The 18,086-nt window shown below is 44.3% G+C and overlaps 1 protein-coding gene across 1 annotated transcript in view; it reads left to right on the top strand.

Moving 5' to 3' along the window:
- The window catches only part of MAP3K15 (mitogen-activated protein kinase kinase kinase 15), a 160,210-nt gene that overhangs the window by 86,844 nt on the left and 55,280 nt on the right, over window positions 1–18,086 (top strand). Inside the window, 7 exon segments of the mRNA XM_039529058.1 lie at window positions 5,360–5,379; window positions 5,382–5,529; window positions 12,035–12,147; window positions 13,251–13,410; window positions 14,108–14,258; window positions 14,604–14,711; window positions 16,361–16,410. Of these exon segments, the coding sequence (XP_039384992.1) occupies window positions 5,360–5,379; window positions 5,382–5,529; window positions 12,035–12,147; window positions 13,251–13,410; window positions 14,108–14,258; window positions 14,604–14,711; window positions 16,361–16,410 (750 nt within the window).

The raw sequence follows: 18,086 nt of genomic DNA, 5'->3' as shown, positions 1-18,086 counted from the left end.
CTAGTGAGAGTATGTGTATGCGAGCTGGGAATCATACTCCTGGCCCATAGTATAGATGTAGCCTGTGTATATACTAACGTTATCTTGTCAACACTCAGTTACCACCATGCTGAACACATTATAAATACCTAGATAGATATTATAAACACCATCCAAAAGCTTTCAAAGTATGTCACAGTTAAATTAAAGAGACACTTCTCACCCCAAAACGCTTCCAAATATATGGATCATATCTGTAAATACATTGAATAGTCCGTTGGCTGCAATGGGAAGACTTGAGGAGCAGGTCATTACTCATCATGAATAATAGTCTCTGAATCTGGCCCTAAATTAAAACAGGATGCAATGAACAAAGAGTCTGGGACTGTAGAATGATTGAGGGCAAGGGATACGACAGTGAAGTTATACAGTAACTTACGTTTGCTCTGTGCATGACTTGACTGGTCTTTCATATATAATGTGTGTGTTTATATGCACTTTAAAATGTAATGTAGCTTGATTGTGAACTAAAACAAACGTGTGTGTTTGTAGTTGGTGTGTGGTGCTGCGGTGATAGAAGTGAGAGAGCCAGTTAAGGAGAAGGGGATTGCTTGGCAGGATATGGAGATATGGGAGTTGAAGAGGGTATTGGGAATGGGGAAGTGGGAGGAAAGCTTAAGAGTAAGTCTCAGAAGGTGATGGTGTAGCAGACAGACAGGTAAAATAACTTGTTGACAAGTGAATTAAACAAGCAGCAACAGTGTGAGTGGTTTCTGACAATACGAGGGTGTCTGGTGATAGTGATGAGCTTAGGGTGACCAGATATCCCAATTTTATAGGGACAGTCCTGATTTTTGGGTCTTTTTCTTATATAGGCTCCTATTACCCCCAATCCCCGTCCCAATTTTTCACATTTGCTGTCTGGTCACCCTAGATGAGCTGGATAGAGTGCAGCAGGGCTGATGTTGCAGAAGTGCATGGAGGCTGTAAAGGTGTATTGCTGTTGTGGAAGCTTCCTGGGGAGGGGTGGAGCATGCTGCTGAAATCCAATGTTTCCACTGGCTCAGTTCATCCCTGCATTCCCTCTTGCTATGACTGCTGGAGCTAGAGTTGAAGCTGCCTATAAGTCCCTAGCTGGAGTTACTGTGCTCTGGCTACCTCCCACTGGCATGTGGCCCTTGAGAATTGTTGCAAGGTGGCACAAGTAAAAGTTGTTCCCAGTCTGGTCTAACCTCTGCCATGGCTGGAGTGGGGCAGGATGGTCTTATTTGACTGTCTATTATGATAATGGTGCATGAGGAAGGTCAGCTGTACTGTATGCTGGCTTTTCTGTAAGCTAGATCACTTAATTGATAAGCGACTGGCATATAGATGCCCTGACACATGTTTTAAGTAAGAGCATTGCAAGCAACATGATTGTGGAGATGAAAATAGCAGTTACTTGCAAACACTTATGTACCTGCTTAGCTATAAGGCCCATTGACTTCAGTAGTCCTGTTTGTGTATATAAAGTTATGCATGAATGCAAGTGTTTGCAGGATGAAGGCCTGAATGACAGCGATCAATACACATGTACATTTGCTGACCCATTCCTGCAGACTGGCCAAGATAGTTCATTTAGTTTTACACTCAGAGGATTGCAAAGTTTTTTTTTTGTTTTATGTGATGGAAATTTTTATGAAATCAACATTAATGTCTAAAATAACCTTATTTGTTTCTGTATTAGTACAAGCAGGAAAACATTTTTAAAAAAAAATATTGTGATCTAGTTTTCTGCCAAAAACTTTCTTTGGAGTTATGGGAATGATCTTCGTCCCCTTGAGCTGTGATTGCTGATAGAAAAACCCTACTCAATGCAACTTGTTTATATGCATTATTTTAAATGATCAGGAATACATCTTACCTTTTATTGCACTGTTACACAAGAGGGTAGAAGATAGGGAGCAGCGGCAGTTATCCTAATTCAAACAGCCAAGAGTATGGTAGGAAGTACACTTGATTAACATGCATGAACTTGATCCATTGAAAAGGAGGGCTTTTTAGTCCCCAAATTAACTAGCACATATGCTGCTAGCAGCAGCAGGTGTGTTTCGTAGCAGGTTGGCAAAGTAGCAGTAAAATACACAGAATGCATTGTGACGTCCGGTTATCTGGAATTTTGCTTCTGCCAGTAGGATTTCTTAGGCATGCTTACCTTGGTCAATTCATCCTTGCTGTGCTGACTTACTCATACCAGGAAAATATTTCATGCTTTCTGTTAGCTCTGCTGGGACATTATAGTGTAATGTACTTTAACTTTGCCACTCTTCCTTCTGCTGTTAGGACTCTGAATGAAAAACATGTTAATACAATTGATGATGGGGCAAGGACAGTGTTAAACAGAATTACCATTTAAAAAAACAAAAACAAATTAAGCTGATTCAGTTGCTCTATTGACAGCACTGGAGCCTGAAATATACATTTAGACTTTGTCAGGCGTTTGGTTACCATAGTGATGAACATGAAATAAATAGGAGTCCTCTTATCTATGGAGTAGGTATAACAGTGTCATGCCAAGTGTCAGACGTTATCCCACCTGCGTATCTCCATGCTGAGTTGGAGAAGCTACCTGTAGGCCTTAAGAGAGTGGTTCAGTTTTTCATCCCATTCATACCTTGGCTTCTCAGCTGAGATTGCCTTACAGAGTGATAGTTAATTCCCAAGACTGGTGGTAACGTAGGTGCTTACCCCATAGAAACTGGACTCATTTCACATAGGCCACATATAACTATCCTATGGTAATAACTTTGTCACTATTGACCTTGCACCTAGTGTACACTGGGCACATACTGGGATTTAATATCTCTTTAACTGCCTAAATGAGCTATTAGGTGCCAAAAATCAGATGTTCAGGTGACTAAGTATGGGCATCCATGTTTGAAAATTTGGTCTAGGTAAATATAGTTAAGATGAGTTGCTTGATGCCATGCGTGATAATGTCTCATATTAATTTAAATCCACAATTAATTGATCTAAAAAAGATTTAAATGCACTGTTCTAAATTCTATTAAAAGTGCCTTCCCTCCCCTACAAGGGAACTGAATAATTCATGGGATTCTTAATGAGATGTGGAAGCTTTTGCCCATTAGAATCTGGAGTACATATTGCATTAATATTGATATTATTTATATTGAGCCTGATCCTTTGAAGACAAAGGGAGTCTTTCTGTTGAGTTGAATGGGCATTGGATCAAGCCCATGGTGCCCCAAAAGTGTTCGGTGCTACGTAGTGATAGAAAACTATTACCAGCTGTTCATTAGCCTATCCCAGGGATCGACAACCTTTGGCACGTGGCTCACCAGGGTAATGGGTGCTGGGAAGTGGCGGCCAGCACATCCCTCGGCCTGCGCCGCTTCCTGCAGCCCCCATTGGCCTGGAGCAGCGAACCGCGTCCAGTGGGAGCTGTGATCGGCCGAACCTGCGGACACAGCAGGTAAACAAACCGGCCTGGCCCGCCAGGGTGCTTACCCTGGCGAGCCGCGTGCCAAAGATTGCTGATCCCTGGCCTATCTTAAGCAAAACTATCCTTGTGTCATACTATGTATTGTATTATAGATGGCTTTTTCTTTAAATTTGTGCTTTTGCACAGACAATTTATAAACGTGGCTTAATGGTACGAACCTACACCAGCTATCTGAAAGTACTGTAAGTTATATGCTGGTTGTGTGATGCCTTTAAAAGCAAATGTAGTAGACATTATTGTGTCAGCGATGTCTTAAGCACATCCCTAAATTCCAATATGTGCTAATTATGGGACCTCAAAGGAACCTGTTTTAAGACCAAATATTGTCTTTGGCTATGCATGCACAACTTTCATTGTATTTATGTAAAAAGGGTAGAATTTGGCCAACATTCCTTAGAGAATCTGATTAATGTAGAACAGGTTTAGTGAGAGAATGTGACACAGAGGACATTGGACTTGTCCTTTCCTCTTTTTAATTTGTTACCTCTATAAAGGTCCAAAAAGTCCTTTACCTTTCATTTGGATCTCATTAGAAATGGTCAGGAAGAACTTTAATTCAGAATTTAATCTGAAGAAACAATGCACTCTTTTAAAACTCTCTGGTACTTGCTACTGTACAATTTACATAATGCCTCTGGCATCACAGGCAGTACAAAATGTAGAGAACTAGTGACAAATATGTATAGCAATATTGCACTTTTATCCTGCACTTCTCACGCATAGAACATGTTTTACTGTAGGTATGTTCTATAGGCCCTGGTCTATCTGCTGGTTACCCAAGTGACTGAGCAGCTATACCAGAGATTAAATCCTTTCAGTGGAAAAAAATTCTAAAATTACCAGAAGCAGCTATCTGCCCTTGGCATTGCTGACAAAGCAAGCATATACGTTCTTAAGCATAAGTTTGTTTCTGTATACCTAGATACTAGGGATCAGGAAACCATAAGCAGATCTGAAAATGGGTTGGTAAATAGTTTGAATCCTAGTTATTAGCAAAATGCTGGTAAGTGGATTTTAAGCTCTAAAACCGTGCTTGCTTTTCACTTGCAAATGCATTTTTTTTCTGTTCACACTGATGTGCCTTTTTGATGTAATAGTGAGAGTGAGTTTTAAATTTATTGAAAACGACGAGGTAAATCTAGGTTTATTTAGCCAGGAATTCTGAAGTTATGTTAACAAAAATGTTAAGAGCATATAATATTTTACTAGCTTGATTTTTGTGACTATGACTGTTACATGTTTTTAATTAGAAGCTCATTACAGTTGTTAATTTTAGATCTTTTACACTTTTTATTTCTTACATACAGATTAATCAAGGAATAAAAGTAGTTCACTTCAATACTATTTCCCTCAATATCCGTTTCCCCAAAGACTTCATGTTGATCTCTCTTGTCTTGCTGGACAAAGAGAGATCAACCTGGCTTTCCCCCACAGCCAGTCAATATCACCACAGGACAGGCTGGTACTGGTCACTTCCGAATTATGGGTCCATGCCTGTAAACACTATTGGGCATCGTGCAGTGAGGAGTCCCATTGACTACCATGGGAATACGACTGTTACCCTGTAGCAAGTGTTGTGGGGACTGAGCCTCATGTGAAGTGCTTGTTTCCCCTTCACAGCATGCCCAACACCTGTCTGTTCATGGATGGAAGAACCAGGTGAGAGATGGAGAATTTTTAATATACCTGAATAGTCTGAACTTTATTCAGTTCTTAGATTTAACAAGTAGTTCCCCTATGACAGTAGAGTTTTATTTATGCCAACCAATACACAATTACATTTCAGTGGAATGATAGCAAAAACTAAATCTATTGTGCATCTCAGACTTGCTGTTTTGGATTTGAACTCATTCGTATCATTTTCTGCATTGATTTTAGAAGGAACAATACGGGCGACAGAGGAAGGCATTACAAGTGATGCTTCAAGTCCTGCAGACCTGTGATCACCCTGCTCCAGATATGTTCTGCCTGTGTGGGAGAATCTACAAGGACATATTCCTTGATTCCGACTGTAAAGATACCAGTAGCCGAGATATTGCCATTGAATGGTAACAGAAAAAGCAAACCCATTTGAAAATGCTGTTAAACTTTTACATCTGGCTTTGAAAAAACAGCAGAATTTATCTAAACAAGACTGTGCCGAATTATAAGACTAAACTCCAAGATCTTTACTTCCACACAGTGTTTATTTAAGCAAACTCCTATTGAAGTAAAATTTGCACTTGGTTTAGTCAGAATTGAGAAAACTTTGAGTAAGGATCTCCATTTTGGCCAACTGTATCTTAGTGTTTTTTTGTTTTTTGTTTGTTTTGTTTTAAGGCAAACAAATTCCTGGTCTCTTACTCTTCTCTATGTATTGGTATGGGTTGGGAATGCTGTACAAACAGCGAATTCAGGGTGAAATTCACCTCCGTGCAGAGACACCACAGAAGACCTAGTGCTATTTACATCTCACTTAAACCCCACTTTGAGGGTTTAAGTGAGATGCAGGTAGCGTGTAGGCCTCATGCTGGTCTTCTGCACAGGGAGGAATTCTATCCTCAGTCCCAGGAGGGGGTGCTGAGAAAGGAGATGTCTCATGTTGCTCAATAGCAAGTTGTCCAGTGAGTTTAAGGAGCCGCATTGATAAACTTCATAATAAAGTCACGGCACAGACATGTGTATACACAGATCTCTCTCTCTCTCTGTGTGTGTGTGTGTGTGTGTGTGTGTGCGTGTGTGTGTGTGTATGTATATATATATAAGCCACATACTGTACAGTAATTATTCAAACTTCTGCTGATTGCAGTAATGTTAATGGTGTATTTTCTGGATTGTTACTGTAAAATATTTTTTTTTCAAAGGGGATGTCTCAAGCAGTGTGTGCAGGGAATAATGAACCCCCAGGATGTAAATGGGTCTCTCCTGAAATTAAATAAATGCATAAAAACTGTTGGCCCTAGATAATTTAGCCACGTTCATGGGAGTTTTGCTACTAAGGAACAAGATTTGGGGCATAGAGACATAAAGTACAGAATATGTGCAACTCTCAGCCCCTTTTGTAAAATTCTCACTAAGAAAGAACATCTTGCTGCATTTTCCTTGAATATTCCTATATCACCAATGGAATAAAATGACATTCTGTTGCATTAAATGTTAATTTTTTTAAATAACTAACTCAGATTTTCCTTCATCCAAATCCTGCAAATTGATGGGACACAAAATTGTATGCAGGTCCTCTGCTCTCCTCTCTTCTTTGACAACAGGTTAAATCAGTGGCTCTCAACCTTTCCAGACGACTGTACCCCTTTTAGGAGTCTGATTTGTCTCGCGTACCCCCAAGTTTCACTTCACTTAAAAACTACTTGCTTACAAAATCAGACATAAAAATACAAAAGTGTGACAGCACACTATTACTGAAAAATTGCTTACTTTCTCATTTTTACTATATAGTTATAAAATAAATCAATTGGAATATAAATTTTGTACTTACATTTCAGTGTATAATATATAGAGCAGTATAAACAAGTTATTGTCTGTATGAAGCTTAGGCCTGGTCTACACTAGGACTTTAATTCGAATTTATCAGCGTTAATTCGAACTAACCGCTCAACCGTCCACACCAGGAAGCCATTTAATTCGAACTAGAGGGCTCTTTAGTTCGAATTTGGTACTCCACCCCGGCAGGTGGAGTAACGCTAAATTCGCACTTGCTAGCTCGAATTAGGCTTGGTGTGGATGCTAATCGAACTTAGCAGCTCCGGGAGCTATCCCACAGTGCACCACTCTGTTGACGCTCTGGACAGCAGTCCGAGCTTGGATTCTCTGGCCAGCCACACAGGAAATGACCCGCGAAAATTTGAATTCATTTTCCTGTCTGGGCGGTTTGAATCTGACGTTCTGGTTGCACATCGGGGCGAGCTCCGCAGCACCTGCAACGATGCAGAGCTCTCCAGCAGAGGAGTCCGGGCAATCCCAGACTAGAAAGAGGTCCCCAGCATGGACTGACCGGGAAGTCCAGGATCTGATCGCTGTGTGGGGCGAGGAGTCTGTGCTCTCGGAGCTGCGCTCCAACAAGCGGAACGCGAAGACCTTCGAGAAGGTCTCTAAAGCCATGAAAGACAAAGGATACAGACGGGATGCGATGCAGTGCCGCGTGAAAGTGAAGGACCTAAGACAAGGGTATCAAAAAGTCAGAGCGGCAAACGGACGCTCCGGAGCCCAGCCCCAGACATGCCGCTTCTACGAGGCACTGCATGCCATTCTAGGTGGGTCTGCCACCAGTGCCCCACCAGTGACGGTGGACTCCGAGGACGGAATAGTGTACCGGGACAGTTCCCCCTCCCTGTTCGCCGATGGGGAAGATGAGGAAGGGTCTTTAGAGGACGGCGCAGGCGACATGGAACCCACTCCCGCTTTCCCTGACAGCCAGGATCTCTTCATCACCCTCACAGAGATCCCCTACCAACCCTCCCCGCCCGTTAACCAGGACTCGGAATCAGGGGAAGGATCAGGCGGTAAGTGCAACACACGTATAAACATTTATTTTTTATAACATTGTTATAGAAAAAATAGAAACAGTATTTACAAAATTCTAAATATTAAACTATAATATATATTAAATTATATGAAGAGAAGGTCCACACAAATGGACTTTAAGAAATTCTAAATATTTACAAATTAAAACATTCTAAATATTAAACTATAATATATATTAAACTATATAAAGAGAAGGTCCACACAAATGGGGATAGAAAAATAGTCCTCTAGCGACATTTCTACGAAGGTGTCATTCAGTTCCTCGCAAAGCCTCCGCATGAGGTTCGTCGGAAGAGGTCGCTTGTTGGGCGCTCCGTGGAAGCAGACTCTTCCACGCCAGGACATCCGAATATAGAGTGGAACCATCGCCTCTACTAGCATTGCTGCATATGGTCCTGGTCTGTGCAGTGCGTCCCGTAACATGCGGTCTTTCTGGGCACGAGTGACCCGCCTCAGGGTGATCTCGGTCTGCAAATACTGCATCTAAGTAGGGCAATTAGTGTAGTGTTACTATTGTTAATGGTTTACAATTAGGTTGCATAACAATGACCCTCGCCTAACAGCCACGTGCGAGAGTCCACAGAGAACAAGCATGCATTGATCGTTCCCGTGCGCTGGCGGGAGGGGCTGCTAAAGGCTTATCCTTTCTGCTTTGCACATTGCCTTTAGCAGGAGAGCACAGCTAACCAGTAACTGATAAGCAGTATGTACTGTAAGGCTTACCAGGACTTTGTGCAAGAGGGATGCAGCTATCTTTCTCGCTTGTGCGCTCTCCAGTGCAATGGCGCCGCCAATGAGAGCGTATTCCGAAATCTCGGACTAGTTCTGAGATCTCCTGAGACTTGGTTCCCTCTTTGGTCTTGTTAACTGAAACTGACTAGACTGTGTTTACTGTTGGCAAACATGTATGTGTTCAAGGAAATCACCTACTTTTTCACATCACACAGCTTCGGCTCCTTCCCGGACTGCCCCGCCATCCCCCTCGCAGAGGCTGGCTCGGATTAGACGCCGAAAGAAAAAGACAAGGGACGACATGTTCCAGGAACTGATGGCCAGCTCCAGAGCGGAGGCGGCAGAGCAGAGACAGTCGAGGGAGAGCCTGTGTCAGCAGCATCGCACACACCTGGAACGGGAGGATAGGTGGCGGCAGGAAGACCAGCAGGCGACTCAAACGCTGCTTGGTCTAATGAGGGAGCAAACGGAGACGCTCCGGCGCCTTGTAGATGTTCTGCAAGACCGCAGTCAGGAGGAGAGAGCCCCCCTGCAGTGCATCTGCAACCGCCCTCCAACGCCAAGAAGTCCTGTCCCCCCCTCACCCAAAGTGACAAGACGGAGGGGCGGTAGGGGCCGTGAGAACTGTCCCTGCACCGCAGCACACCGATAATGTTAGAGACAACTGTCGCGCTGTAAATTTGTACAAGCTCTTTCTTTACAGCATCAACCAGTCCCAACTCCAAGTTCAAACCCCACTGTGTATTACATTATTAAAAGCGTTTTGGTGTTAATGAGGGTTTCCCTCACGTTTATGTTGTCAGAAGACTTTCTGTGGTTCTGGGGGGAATTGTAATGGCACTGCATAGCCCACAGTGCCATGCTACAGACTTGGCTGCAGGGTCAACTGCAGGGCACACACAGACTGCAGTCACTAGGCACCAGGGACAGTCTGTGTGGTGTATGCTGCCCCGGTTCTTTCCTTTATGTTTATGCTTGTTCAGGGTCCTGGTGCCTTACATCCGCGAATGTAAAGGCAGGCTTCCTTCACATGCATTTGGACCGTAGTCACGATCCTCCCGGTGCCACGAGCCCCAAAGAGACCTCATCCAGGGGCAGATACTCACCCTTCCCCACACCCCTCCCCTTCCAACGCCCAAACCCACAGCCGTCATGGTAACCCCTATCCAAGGACAGCACCCTCGCCCCTTCCTGCAAACCCACCCATCAGTGCACACCTTAACCAGCACAGAATGCTTCCATGTTTCAACGAATAAACAGAAATGCAAAGTCAACGAAAGATTTATTATTAATTACTAAAACATGTCCTTAGTTTTAAAACGTCCTTGGGAAGTGGGGAAAACTTGGTTTATGATCAGGCTCTCTTAAAATCAAGTGGACAGTCACAGGTTACCCTGCTCTGCGAGGAAACTCGCTTTCAAAGCCTCCTGATGCATATCGCTTCCGCTGGGATATTCTCTCAGCACGGGTGTCTGGCTGATCGTAAACAGCAGCCAGGCGATTTGCCTCAACCTCCCAAGCGGCCAAAAGGTCTCGCCCTTGCTCTCACAGAGATTGTGGAGCACACAGCAAGCAGCAATAACTACGGGATATTCTTTTCGCTGATGTCCGAGCGAGTCAGTAAGGTCCGCCATCTCCCTTGAGACGTCCGAGCACACTCCACCACCATTCTGCACTTGCTCAGCCGGTAGTTGAAGAGTTCCTTTTCAGTGTCCAAGGCGCCTGTATAGGGCTTCATGAGCCAGGGCATTAGCGGGTAGGCCGGGTCCCCGAGGATCACTGTAGGCATCTGCACATCCCCAACCGTTATTTTGTGGTCCGGGAAGAAAGTGCCTGCCTGGAGGCGTCTAAACAGACCAGAGTTCCTGAACACACGCGCATCATGAACCTTGCCCGCCCACCCGACGTTGATGTTGGTAAAACGTCCCCTATGGTCCACCACAGCTTGCAGCACCATTGAAAAGTAGCCCTTTCGGTTAATGTACTCGCTGGCCTGGTGGGCTGGTGCCAGGATAGGGATGTGAGTCCCATCTATAGCCCCACCGCAGTTTGGGAATCCCATCGCGGCGAAGCCATCTATGATGGCCTGGACATTTCCGACAGTCACTACCTTTGAGAGCAGTTGCTCAACGATTGCGTGGGCTACTTGAATGACAGCAATCCCCACGGTAGATTTGCCCACGCCAAAGTGGTTCGCTACTGACCGGTAGCTGTCTGGCGTGGCAAGTTTCCAGAGGGCTATGGCCACTCGCTTCTGCACAGTCAGGGCTGCTCGCATCCTTGTGTCCTGGCGCTTCAGGGCAGGGGACAGCAAGTCACACAGTTCAAGGAAAGTGCCCCACGCATCCTGAAGTTTCGCAGCCACTCTGTGTCATCCCAGACCTGCAGCACTATGCGGTCCCACCAGTCTGTGCTTGTTTCCCGGGCCCAGAATCGCCGTTCCACACCATGAACTTGACCCATTGCCACCATGATCTCCACTGCCCGGCGTACCCTGCTTTGTGAGAGGTCTGCGCCACTCTCCTCACCGTGCTGCGGAGCCTCCTCGCCGGTTTCTCAGCATCTGACTGTGGAAGAGGTGGGCGATAATGTGCGAGGAGTTGACAACGGCCATAAGTGCAGCGATGATCGCAGCGGGCTCCATGCTCGCAGTGCTGTGGCGTCCACGCTGTAACCGACCAGAGAAGGGCGCGAACAGATTTCCCGCCGGCGCTTTCAAGGAAGACAGGGAGGGCGGGATTGACGGTTCAATGACGACATTTTTCCCCCAGCATGCATTGGGGAAATCCACAATTCAAATGGGCAGCGGGAGTGCGGGAACTGTGGGATAGGTTCCCACAGTGCACCGCTTCCAAAGTCGAAGCTGGCCCCGTGAATGTGGACTAAGAAGTTCGAATTTGTGTATTTAGTATGGATACACAAATTCGACTTATTAAGGTCGAATCCACAAATTCGACTTAAGTAGATTCGAAATAGTCCTGTAGTGTAGACAAGCCCTTAGTTTGTACTGACTTCGCTGGTGCTTTTTATCTAGCTTGTTGTAAAACTAGGCAACTATCTAGATGAGTTGATGTACCCCCTGGAAGACCTTTGTGTACCCCTGGTTGAGACCCACTGGGTTAATGCATGGTCTCTAAAGCATTCCCTTTTCAAGGTGGTGGTGGTACAAAGTAATGAACATGTTACATGGTCCCTAAAAATACTTTCTTCCCAGGGGGCGATGAGCCCCTTTTTTCACAACTGTGCTGTGTTTTGTGTTTAAGGCACAGTAAGATGTGAGCTCTAGACTCTTTGTCTCTGCAGGTACCGCAAAGGATTTGAGCTCCAGTCAAGTCTGTATTCTGGAATTAACCTTGCAATTTTGCTGATTGTGGCAGGACAGCAGTTTGAAACCTCTATGGAACTAAGAAAAATAGGTAAACAAACAAGAAGTTTGTGTTCTCTTTTTAATAAAGAACAATTGAATTTTATTTTGCTGAGATGGGTCTGAGGTCTATTCATCATTGCCCCATGGTCCCTTTATGCCAGCTACATCAGCATAAAAGGGGCCACAGAAGGAGCATAAATCTGTTCCAGGGAACAGACCCCAGATATGTGTGACCCCTACAATTGCTGCAGAGACAGCTCTGTGCCACCTCTTCAGGAGCCCTGGGAACAGGTGGGGGAATTAGAGCACACAGCAGAGGTGGAGGGAGGTGGTGTAGGCTGGACCTGTGGCCCAACTGTTCTGCACCACTGCAGTGGTTCAGAGTTGCCATTGCAACAAAGGTGTGAATTAAGGGGCATTGAGGGCCACTACAGACACTGAATCAGGGAGACCATCCCCCCACCCCCTTTGTATCAGTGCAGAGATTAATCTGGCTCAAAATTTGGTTTAGCCCATTACAGCATTAGGAGCCAGTTGCCCAACTCAGATTCCAATTTCCCCAAAGTTCAAGAGCTTGATTGAAACCCATCCCTGAGATAGATAGATTTATAAAGTAAAACTGTTGTATTATAGATTCAGTTACATTATAAAAAGGTAATAGCCAAAAATCAAAGTTCTACATTTGGAATCGGATCCTCAGCTGCACCAGAGCAGCCCTCCCCGCAGCAAAGGAGGCCAGGGGGATGCAAAAGTGTCTTTTTAACCACTTTACACCTCAATCCTGGGGCCAGTCTGCACCAGCCCCTGACCTAGGGACTGTTCCAGCAGGTGGGGATCTCTGGGACATAGGGACACCTAGGTACATCCCCTACACTGGGAGCCAGTGTAAGAGCTCCTACAGTGGCCCTTCACAAAATAAATCCTTCCCTGGCCAGCTGAGCCATGTCTAAGGCTGCGTTTTGTCACCACAGCTGTACAAAGTAACCTTAATGGGGTCAAGCACCTGGCCCATAATCTCCAGGTAGGAGTAAATACTCCCCATTCTTTCATTAATGACAATTCCATCTCTGAATGATCATTGTTACAGTGATAGCAAAATATGCAAAAATTTCATTTAAAATAGAAGCATTTTTTCAATGTGGAATTTTCCAGGTGTGCGGCTGAACAGTTTGTTGGGAAGAAAGGGAAGCTTGGAAAAAATGAATAATTACTGGGACGTGGGACAGTTTTTCAGTGTGAGCATGCTGGCCAGTGACATTGGTAAGGCAGTGCAAGCAGCGGAGAAACTGTTTAAACTGAAGCCTCCAGTTTGGTAAGTAGTGTGTGTTCTCATTAAATGCACATAAAGTCTCAGTCAAAAGAGCTACCTTTTGGGATTTTTATAACTAGACTGGACAAAATACTAGAAAATGTCCAGTAGGGAACAATCCTACACAGACAATTGGATGAACCAGATGACTTAATACATTTCTAAATCTCAAATTTTTGCAACTCTGATTTGAACTTGATTCTTTATTGTGGTTTTTTTTTCTGGTAGAAAATAAAATTATCCATCAGACTGATAGAGCTGGTTTTAGATTCCCCTGAAATGTGTATGTTAAGGGGAGGAGGATGGTGGAGATGACTCAGACTGAAGTAGAATTCTCTTCTAAGTATTGATATGTGCAACCCATTCTGCCCCCCCATGTGATCAGTCCATTGGCATCACTACATAGGGATCCATTTAACCATGTACTTCTCAAATCAGTTGTGCATAAAAGCACACTATAGATTCATGTCTAAGCTTGATATCAGGCCTATAAATTTGTAAAATCAGCACAGTCATATGTAAATGACAGTATCTTGTAGACTACATTTAATTTTGTTTTAAATTACATTTGAGCTACTAACTTATTAAAAAGCTTTGGGAGGGGAGGGGATTCTGAGTCAGTCTCAGAGTCTCTCTCTCGCTCTCTCTCGCTCTCTCCCTCCCCCTCCTCCCTCCCCTTGATTGACTGTATATGTTCTAGGTACTTGAGGTCATTAGTCCAGAACCTGTTGTTAATTCAGCGTTTCAAGAAACTCATCATCGAGCATTCTCCCAGACAAGAGAGACTGAACTTCTGGTTAGATATCATTTTTGAGGCAACGAAAGAAACAACTAATGGACTGAGATTTCCAGTAAGATGCCCAAATAGGTTTTGTAACATATAAATCCTAATTTCCCCAGATCTTATTGAATGGCATTAACCAAAAGCTAGCATATTTTCAATCTCCCTTCTTCTACGTAGTCATTTGACCAACCTAAAAACATCTGATGCCCTCTCCAAAGTACAGTAACAAATATACCATAAAAATATTGTTTTATTGTAAATAGGAAAAAAACCATGGATTTTGTAAAACAAAAAAATATGTATGTAATGTTTGGTTTGAGATTGCTTATTATCCTATATCACTATCCTTCTTGAGATCTTATGGTATAGTTGCTGTTACATTTCACTAAACAGAACTCTGTTTTTTTTTTAGGTTTTAGTGATAGAACCAACTAAGGTCTATCAGCCTGCATATGTGTCAATCAACAACGAAGCAGAAGAGAGCACTGTCTCTCTGTGGCATGTCTCACCCACTGAAGTGGTAAGACAAATGGCAAACACATTTCACATGGCTAATGATGCTTTGTACTTGTATGGCTCCTTTTTCACCTATGGATTTTGAAGCACTTTAGAAACACTTTAAACTTTTCTACATCCCTGTGACGCAGGACAATTAATATCTCCATTTTACACATGGGGAAACTGAGGTACTATAGAGAAGGTGAAATGACTTGCAGATCTGGGATTATTCAGTGGCTGATCTCAGATAAGAATTCAGGTCTTTGTTGCTCCCAGTCCTGAGCTCATTTCACTAGAACATGCTCTATCAAAGTCTTCCATGCATCTGATGAAGTGGGTTATAGCCCACGAAAGCTTATGCCCAAATAAATTTGTTAGTCTCTAAGGTGCCACAAGGACTCCTCGTTGTTTTTGCTGACTAACAGACTAACATGGCTACGCCTCTGAAAACCTTTTGGGTAGCGTGATTGATTCTGTTATCCTCTTTAATTTTTGTTTTTTTACATTAGCACATGTGATTTTACAGAGATACAATTCAGAGCTAACCTACATTGATTATTAGTTATTATTGATAAAGCACCATAATGGCATTGTTGAAATTGTAAAGGTTTTCCAAACGTTGGGAGCAGCATGAAAGAAGATATCAGGTTGTGAGCCAGTGAAGGACAAAGTCAAGAGACAAACTTTGTTGGAATATGGGGTTATGAGAGAGGGTGTAGGAGGAAATTTATAAAGAGATGGGATGCAGACAGGTATGGAGTTGTCCAAACCTTTGACAGTGAGAAGTAACTTGAATTTGATGAGAAAGGAGAATAGAAAGCCCAGAATGATCAAGAAGGGGGAGATACTGTTGGAAAGGCGTGAGAGGAGGACAGCTTTTGCAGCCTCCATGAGTGACATCTGGAAAAGAGGTATGGTAGCCAAAGAGGTTATGATAACCAAAGTAAGAGATGACCAAATAATGGAACAAGGTTTTAAATGTTTGTGAATCCCTGAAATCTAATCTGACCTGGTGTGGTAGGGTTGTGCACTACTCCCAATACAGGCCACAGCATATATGACACAATTTTACCTTACAAAGTAGATTCCTTGTTGACTGCCCTAACCTATGTTAGCTGACAACAGTAACCAAGATACCATCCACTTGCTGGGGACAGCTGGAGGGCAGTACTTATGGTCATAATCTGTCCATTTCCCTCTCTGCCTTCAATTATATCTGTGCCAGAGCTTCCTGGGGGAGTGAATTCATAGGAGCCAATTACGCTAGCGCTCTGTCTGCTGAAAACGGGAGAGTTCTATTCCTAAAGGAGAAGAGCAGGGCAGTGGATCTGCCCTATGTGTATTTTTTCATGTGAAAGGATTGCTTAATCAGTCCAAAGATGTACTGTTTGGTAAATTACACTTCAAGCTTCAACTTTGCTTTTGAAACTGAATTTTACACTAGAAAATATGTATCTTAATTCACTGTGATATTTTTAAAATTGCTTTTCCTCAAGTGAGTAAAGCTAGCATTGAATATACATCCTATATCTACCCAAATCTATTCATCCTTTCAAATAAAAATATGGAGATGTGGCTAGTCTTGCCAAGATCCTATGTATTGTATGACTTTGCTTTCAAATAACAAGCTGAGACTAGCCTTTGGTTGACTTAGATCTTTGTTCCTTACAGAAACAGATTCATGAATGGAATTTTACAGCTTCCTCCATTAGGGGAATAAGGTTGGTATGTTTGAAAACAACTAATTACGGTTTCACATTTAATGTTTCACTTATGTCAAATGATCATGCCTTACAATTTGAGATAATGAACTCTGCTTTTCATTTCCTGTTAAATCTTTCTTCTACTTAAACCGCTTCAGAACATTGTAATAGGGAAGAGTCTGTCTTTCCTTAAGTCGGTGGTTCTCAAACTTTTGTACTGGTGAACCCTTTTAAATAACAAGCCTCTGAGTGCGACACCCTCACCCCCTTTTTATATATTTAACACCATTATAAATGCTAGAAGCAAAGTGGGGTTGGGGGTGGAGGCTCACAGCTCGCGACCCCCATGTAATAACCTCACGATCCCCTGAGGGGTCCCCAGTTTGAGAACCCCTGCCTTAAGTCAAGCAGAGCAGTGAGCTTCTGCTCTAAAGAGTCCGACCTAAAATGTCAAGACTTCTATTTTGAACTGTATTTACAATTTTTATATTCAGCTAAGCTGGGGTTGCCAAACTTTTTGACATCATGACCCCATTTTAACTAATTATTTCCTCCCAGGACCCCAGACAGCCTGGAGGATGCCATTTTGTCCTAGAATATGATGTCCTCTGCACAGAGTGACCTTGTATGTATGGTGCATGTGAAGTCATGTGTAGAGCAAAATGGCCTTCTCCAGGCATCATGACCTGGCACACACTGTACATGTGAGCAAAATGGCATCCTCCTCACACTAGGGATTGCCACAACCCCATTTGCTGATAGTGTGACCCCGTTTGGGAACCATTGAGCTAAACCCACCCTCAATTGGTGCAATCACACTTTTAGTTCCATGTCACTGGAAGCTAGATTTACAGGAAATAAATTGTAGTTTCTTTTCCATGGTTGACACTTTTGTATTTAAAAACAAGGATGAGAGAGGGCTGGAAGAGGCTAGCTGAAGACATCTCTTACATTAGGAGACATCTATAGAGAAATCTTCAGGCTGCAAGAAAAGTACAAGGTCTCAGACTAGAGTTGCCAACTGTCTAATCTCACAAACCCCAACACCCTTACCCTACCCGGCCTCTTCTTTGAGGCCCCACCCTGCTCACTCCATCCCCCCTCCCTCTGTCGCTCACTTTCCGCCACCCTCACTCACTTTCGCTGGTCTGGAGGGGATACGGGCTCTGGCCTGGGTCCAATGGGTTTGGGGGGATGTGGGGCTCCATGCTGTCCCTGGGGCAGGGGTTTGGAGTGCAGGAGTGGGTGTGGGGTCTGGGAGGGGGCTCAGGGCTGGGGCATGGGATTGCGATTTGTGAGGGTGCAGGCTCTGGGAGGGCTGGGGTGCAGGAGGGGCCCTGGCATGGGGCCGGGGGTGGGATGCCGGCGGGGGTGAGGGGTGCAGGCTCCGGCAGGGTGGCGCTTACCTTAGATGGCTCCCAGTTGGCGACACAGCGCAGCTAAGGCAGGCTCCCTGCTTGCCTGCCCTGGCCCCACACTGCTCCCAGAAGCAGCTGGCATGTCCCTCTCGCCCCTGGGGGTGGGCAGATGGCTCTGCACGCTGCCTCCACTCACAGGCACCACCGCCGCGGTTCCCAGCCAATGGGAGCTGCGGAGTTGGCGCTTGGGATGAGGGCAGCACGCGGAGACCCTTGCCTTCCTCCCCCTCAAGAGGCTGCAGGGATGTGCAGGCCGCTTCCAGGAGTGGCACAGGG

This window comes from Mauremys reevesii, linkage group 1 (assembly GCF_016161935.1).
Source record: "Mauremys reevesii isolate NIE-2019 linkage group 1, ASM1616193v1, whole genome shotgun sequence".
Taxonomy (NCBI): Eukaryota; Metazoa; Chordata; order Testudines; family Geoemydidae; genus Mauremys; species Mauremys reevesii.
This window is presented reverse-complemented; position numbering and strand designations above follow the sequence as displayed.